General features: G+C 37.3%; 1 protein-coding gene and 1 pseudogene across 1 annotated transcript in view; one reads left to right on the forward strand and one right to left on the reverse strand.

Annotated features, from left to right (window-relative positions):
- Positions 1-1,532, forward strand: part of LOC102860423 (peptidyl-prolyl cis-trans isomerase A-like) — a 31,953-nt gene extending 30,421 nt beyond the window's left edge. The window contains exon 2 of the mRNA XM_006880538.1: positions 1,273-1,532. Within this exon, the coding sequence (XP_006880600.1) occupies positions 1,273-1,532 (260 nt within the window). The remainder of the gene's footprint in view (positions 1-1,272) is intronic.
- Positions 1,533-1,534: 2 nt separating this feature from the next.
- Positions 1,535-1,908, reverse strand: LOC102860833 (annotated as a pseudogene).
- Between the last annotated feature and the right edge of the window lie 5,244 nt (positions 1,909-7,152).

The raw sequence follows: 7,152 nt of genomic DNA on the forward strand, positions 1-7,152 counted from the left end.
GGGATTGCGTACCAATGAGGGAGTTTTTCTTTTGCGTTTGAAGGAGAGGAGGAAATGGGGGTGGGGGTGGGGTGGGGGGGAGAAGGGTGCAACAGTGAATGAATGGAATTTCAAAATCTCTGTAGATGTTCATTGAAATGAAAAATAAAGAAATTAAAAAAAAGATTGCCTTTTCACAACATTGCGTCTTTTCTATCTTGTCTCTTCCTATCCTGCCACTCTACCAAATTGGCTCTGCAGGAGAAAGATGAACAATCTTCTCCCAAGTGATTTAGTGTCTTAAAACCCCAACAGAGGGTCAGTTGTGAGTTCGTTCTAACTTGATGACAGGAGAAGAAAGAGAGAGAGAGAACTCCCTAATATTTTCTTTCATTTTTTCTAAAAATTTCCATTTATATCTATAATCTATTTTGAATTAAGTTTTGTATACATATGAGATTTAGGTCAAAGTTCTTTTTTCATTTTCTATGAAAAGACATGTCCAACTTCTTTATAATAATCTAGTTTCTGGAATTTTTTGCTCAGCATACAGATTGAACAGCTGTGGAGAAAGGACACAACAGGAGAATAGCCCAGGAGAGGCTCGGATGAGCCAGGGTGGCTCACAGCTGTTCTTCATAGCTGAGTTGTAGTTGATTTGATTGCACCTAACAACAACAACGACAACAACAACAACAACATGGATGTCCAATTTCTCCAGTGCCATTGCTGTAAAGTTTGTCTTTCTTCCATCAAATTGCTTTGCATTTTTGTGAAAAATTAGGTGAGTGTATTTACAGGGACACATTTCTGAGTTGTCTGTTCTGTTCCGTTGATCTGTGTGTCTGTCTCTCTGGCAACACCACACTGTCTTGTTTAACGTATCCATATAGTAAATCTTGAAATCAGGAAGAGCTATTCCTTCCATTTAATTTTTTATTTCAGTAGATATTTTTCTTTTTTAAACTTTTATGTTGGTTTGCTTACAAAGTTCGTATACATTGTGTTTCACACTATTCTTCATTTACACATTTAATTCTTTTTATAAAAAAGTTATTTTAAAAATATTTTTATTTTATTTTATTTTACTTTGAACATTATTTAATTAGGTATTCTGCAAGAAATCTCGAACACCAATTTGTGAGATAAACTCCATCGGTGAGGAAGAATAAAGAATGCAGTTAGCTTTTGAGCTGAGGAATGGCTCTGATTTTGGGTAAAATCTCTGAGTCCACGGCTTTCTGATCCACCTTGAGCTGCTCTGTAATCTCTTATTTCTCTTCTGTGTTGAAGATCTCACCCTCCTGGTGGAGGCACTTCTACAGCTACTTCTTGAAGTAAGTGTCAGTGAGACACTTTCGGATTTTCACTTTATGGATGTAAACTTTAGGGGTGATGCGAATGGCAAGTTCCTGGTGTGTTCTCCGCAGAGGAACTTGCTTGAGGGTCAGAGACTTGGTCACAAGGAGCAAGTTACTATCCAGCTGCTCCTGGAAAACCACTCTCCTGGCCCTGTGGTGCCCTGTGAGGGTGTTCAGATGGTCTGTGTGTGATGCTAACCCATGGCCTCCTCGCGTGGAGGGCTGGAGGGCTTTCTGTCCCTGCTCAGCAGCTCCCGAGGCACTTCTTCAGTAGGGTAATACCTGGGCATTGTGCAAAGTTTCACCACTCGGGAACCACCATTCTTAACCACCACCCACTGGTTTTGTGACCTTCTCTTTCTTTTCAGCCCTGGACTTCCTCTTGTGTATGGCCTTCCTGCAATCCTTGGCAGACCGGGAATACCTGCTGATTCCTCGGACTAGGACAGGATTGCAGCTGCAGTGCGATGTCCTCTTGGACGTTTTGCCTGTGCCCTTGGGCTTGGCCGCTATCATCTGCGTTCTTGGCCTCAGGTTTCTTCTTGGTGTCTGGCTTTTCACCCGCCATCTTGCAAGATGGGAAAAGGCTATTTTATGTTTTTTAAAAGTTTCAGTTATTCTACTGCCTTTGACTTTTCTTAGGTATTTTAGAATAATTGTGCAAGAACTCTTACTGGGAACTTAATAGGTATTATGTTAAACTTCTAGTAAATTTTGGGAAGAATTAGCATTTTACTATGTTAATTCTTCTGTTTAATAAACACTATATGCCTCTGTATTCATTTAGATATTTTTCTTTCATTTGTGTTTTATAGTTTTCAGCATACACATTCTGTATAAATTGTGTTAAATTTATGCCCAAGTATTTTTGAATACTTTTAAATGGCATAGCATTTTTAATTTCAGTGTCCTCATAAAAATGCAATTGTTTTTGTATGTTTATCTTGTATCTTGCAACCTTGCTGAACTCATGAGTTTTAGGAGACACTTTGGAAATTACCTGAGATTTTCTGCACAATCATGTTGTCAGCAACTTGTTAATTGCCATTAATTAAGTCAGCTTTAACTTGTGATGACCTCTGTACAACAGAAAGAAATGTTGTCATGATACTTGTTACACTTGAGTCCAATATTGTGGTCACTGTATTTTGAGTGACTTCTAACCTAAGAGACTCTTCCTTCAGTAACACACTGAAAAATAGTCTATTGTAATCCATAAGGTTTTTATTGACTAATTTTTAGAAGTAGACAGTCAGGCCTTAATCCTAGTCTTTTTCATTCTTCTCTAGTGAAAACACGAGGGTTACCCTGCTGGCATTAGAAATACCAGTGGCAAAAAAAAAAAAAAAGAAAAAGAAATACCAGCTCCCAGCATCTCAGCAACATACAGAACCACAGGATGACAAATTGATAGATAAGGTGTGGCATCTGCCAACAAGGGCTGCTTTATTTTTCTTTTCTGCCTTGTCTTGTATTTTTCTTGCATAACTGCACTGGCTAACACTTCAGCATTATGTTGAATGAATGTAGTGATAGTAGTTATCCTTCCATTGTTTCTTATTAGGGAGAATGATTCAGTCTTTCACCATTAAGTATAATTTAAACAATAGGTTTTTCATATATACTTTTTATTATGTTGAGTTAGTTCTCTCCTGTTCCTAATTTCCTTAGAGGATTTCCTTTCTTTTCCTGTCATAAATAGGTGCTAAATTTTGTCAAATATCTTTTTACATTTTTTAAAAGATGTTTGCATAGTTTTCCTCTTTTATTCCATTGATATGGTGGCTAAATTAATTGATTTAAAATTGTTTGTTTTCTATGTTTTTTTTTCCTTTTTTCTTTTGTCTTCCTTTCCTTGTCATTGTCTTTTTTCCCTCCTCGTCTTTGGAATGAATATTTTTGTTTGTTTATTTCCCTCTACTATTGGCTTATTTGACATCTCTTTCTTCTGCAAGTAATTGTGGTAAGACTTGGGTTTATAATATAGATTTTTTCGTGTTGCTGTTGTTGATAGCTGTGGTGGAGATGACTCTGGACTCAGTGAACCCTCAAGCACAGCAGAATGAAATGCTGCCAGATGTTGCAGCATCTTCATGATCTGTTGTGGATCAGACTGTTGTGATTTATTCTCATTGCCCAGTTTTTTAAAAGTAGATCATCAGGTCTTCTCAGTACATCCTAATCTGAAAGCTGTGCTACAACCTATTCAGCCACATAAACCAAAGACAAAAGCCACTGTCATTGAGTCATTTCCAACTCCTAGTGACTCTCAGTAGAGTGTCTGAGACTGTAAATCTTTACTGGAGGAAAATGCCCATCTCCCATGGAGGAACTAATGGATTCGAACTGCTAAACTTACAGCGAGCAACCTGGTACCTTATTCACTATGCTATAAGGGTTCCATTCAGCCTCATAGTAACATGCAAACCCCCATTAACTGCACATGAGGTGCCTAGTTTAGAACTCTAACTCTATCTCCTTCTAGGAAGGTAAGAAGTACCTTACTTTAGTGATTACTAATTACTTAATTTAGTGGTAACTAAATCCTCCTACACCCATAAAACGATCTAAGAGAATAATTTCTTTCTCACTCTTGTCCACTCTATTAATTTTAGGATTCATATTACTGTTATGTGATTAAAAATCTTAAATTATTAATTTTACTTTAAACAATCAATGCAGAATTTATGACAAATTTCATATACTTTATTCCAGTATTTATTATTTCCAGGGATTTTCATTCCTTTCTATTGATCTAAGTTTCCCTTGGTGATAATTTTTCTTCCTTCTGAAAATCTTTAGCATGTGTGGTGGTACAGATCATCTGGTGAAAACTTCTCTCAGTTTTTTTGCCTTTGCTAAAACAAGAACCACCACCAGAACAAAAAGCAAACAAACTAAAAAAATCTGCCTTGTAACAAATGGAAATATATTTATTGATGTATAATTGATACATTGTAAAATTTGATGTATTTTGGCATACATATTTGGCCTGTGTAACTAGTGTCACAAATAAGATAGTGAACAGCAAGGCTTTTCTGTTCATCTGTTGTTGTTATGTGCCATTGAGTCACTTGCAACTCATAGTGACCCTATGTACAACAGCCCTAAACCCTGCTCTGTCCTTTGCCAATATTATTGTCTTTGACACATCTATCCTCCATTATTCCAGTGATGGAATCAGTCCATCTCCCAGACGATCTTTCTCTCTTGCACTGTCCCTCCACTCTCAAACATGACATCCCTCTCCAGGGACTGATTCCATCTTGCAGCATGTCCAAAGTATGTCAGACAAAGCTTCAGAATCCTTGACTCCAAGGAGCAGCCTGGCTTCACCCTCTCCAGGACAACCTTGTTTGTTCTCCTAGCAGTCCATGGTATATTCAATACTCTTCTCCAGTACCAAAGATCAAAGGCATAAATTCTCCTTCTATCATCCGTAATTATTGTCCAGCTCTCTGATGCATAGCAAGTAATTGCATAGACCATGGCCTGTATCAGGCACACCTTAGTGTCCAGACTGACATTGTTGCTCCTCAATACTTTGGAGAGATCTCTGACAGCAGACTTTCCTAATACAATTCGTCTTTTAGTTTCCTGACTGCTGGAACCAAGAATATTGATTGTAGAACCAAGTAAATTGAAGGTACCAACAATCTCAATTTCTTGATCCTTCATTATGATGCTCCCAATTGGCCCAGTGATAAGAATCTTTGTTTTCTTGATGTTGAGCTTCAATCCGTATTGAAAGCTGCAGCCCTTGACCTTCTGCAGCAAGCACTTCAAATTCTCCTCAGTTTCAGCAAGCAGGATTGTGTCATCCGTATAACACAGATTGTTGATGAGTCTACCTCCAATCCTGACACCATACTTCTCCTCATAGAGCCGAGCCTCCTGGATAATCTGTTGTGCTTATAGATTGAAAAGACATGGAGTTAAGACACATTCTTGATGAACACCCTTTTCAATTTTGAACCATACAGTGTTTCTTCGCTCTGTTGTGATTACTGCCTCCTGGTTCAAGTATATGTTCATCTGGGGAATCTATTTTTCCAAGTTCTATTCACATTTTCTCACAAGCAACCAATGCTTTGTTTTCTATCACTATAGTTTAATTTGAATTGTCTAGAGTTTTGTATAAAGGATATATTAACATGTATTTTTTGTAGTATGACTTCTTTACTCTGCACATTTCTATTCGTTTGTGTATCAGTTGCTAATTCTATTTTAATATTGAGTAATAGTTTACAATCTTCCATTATCCATAAGATTTAAAAAATTATTTTATATTTGTTTGCATATTAAATCCATATACATTGTGTTTCACCCTTTTCTTAATTCACATTTTGTTTCATACAATCATTCCCATATCCTGTTATCCATAGGAGTTTTGAATACTTGTTATTTAAGAAATGGATAACTAATCTTGCTTCTTAGTCTAAGTCTGAACCTCTGTTGAAACTTGTCCCCTGTGTGTAATCTTGCTGGTGTCTGAAATAATGGTGGCATAGCTTTCAGCATCACCCCACCATGCAAGTCATTACAGTATGACAAACTGACAGATGAGTGGTAGCCAAGTCTATACCAAGAAATTTGGAAGACAGTAACTGGCTAATCAACTAGAAAATATTCAGATTTGTTTTCATTAAAAAAAAAAGATGATCTGACAGAGTGTGAAACTTATCAAGCAATATCATTAATATCACGTACAAGTGCAATCTTGCTGAAGATTATTCAAAGTGGTTAGAATAGAACATCAACAGAGAACAGCCAGGAGTTCCAGCTGGATTCAGAAGAGGCAGTGGGACAAGAGATAGTATTGCTGATGTCAGATGGATCCTGACTGCAAGTAAAGAATACCAGAAGAATGTCTGTTTATAGTCATGAAAGAGGAAGCTGAAGTTGCATTGAAGGCATTGGCAAAAAAAGAAGGCCTCATAAGTCAATGGGTTATCAATTTATTTGTTTCAATTAACAGATGCAGCCCTGGCTGTGCTCACCCATGACTTCCAGGAAATTTGGAGGACAGCTGGTTGGCCAATGAATTGGAAGAGGTCCATATTTGTTCCCATTCCCAAGAAAGATAATCCAACAGAATGTGGAAACTATTGAACAATATCATTAATATCGTATACAAGCAAAATTCTGCTGGAGATCATTAAAAAATAGCTAGGAAAGTACATAGATAGGGAACTTCCAGAAGTTCAAACAGGATTTAGAAGAGGCCGTGGAACCAGGAATATCATTGCTGATGTCAGATGGATCCTGGCTGAAAGTAAAGAATATCAGAAAATGTTTATTTATGCTTTATTGACTATGCAAAGACATTTGAGTGTGTGGGTCATAACAAGTTGACATTGAGAAGAATGGGAGTCCCAGATCACTTAATCGTACTCATGCATAACCTATACCTGAACCAGGAGGCTGTTGTGCAAACAGAGCAAGGGAGCACTACAGGGTTAAAAATTAAGAAATAGGTTGGTCAGAGTTGTATCCTCTCTCCCTACTTATTCAATCTATATTCTGAGCAAATCATTTGAGAAGTTATTTCACTCTATGAAAAAAAATGTGGCATCAAGATTGGAGGAAGATCCATCAGTAACCTGCGTTGTGGAGATGGCACAATCTTGCTTGCTGAAACTGAAGAGGATTTGATGCGCTTATTGCATCAGGCCAAAGAGTACAACCTTCCCTACGGATTGTATCTCAACATCAAGAAAACAAAAATTCTTACCACTGGACCAATAGAAAACATCATGATAGATGGAGAAAAGATTGAGGTTGTCAATGATTTAATTTTTCTTGAACCCAC

The sequence above is a fragment of the Elephantulus edwardii genome, unplaced genomic scaffold (assembly GCF_000299155.1).
Source record: "Elephantulus edwardii isolate Elephantulus edwardi_28Jun2011 unplaced genomic scaffold, EleEdw1.0 scaffold00008, whole genome shotgun sequence".
Lineage (NCBI taxonomy): Eukaryota > Metazoa > Chordata > Mammalia > Macroscelidea > Macroscelididae > Elephantulus > Elephantulus edwardii.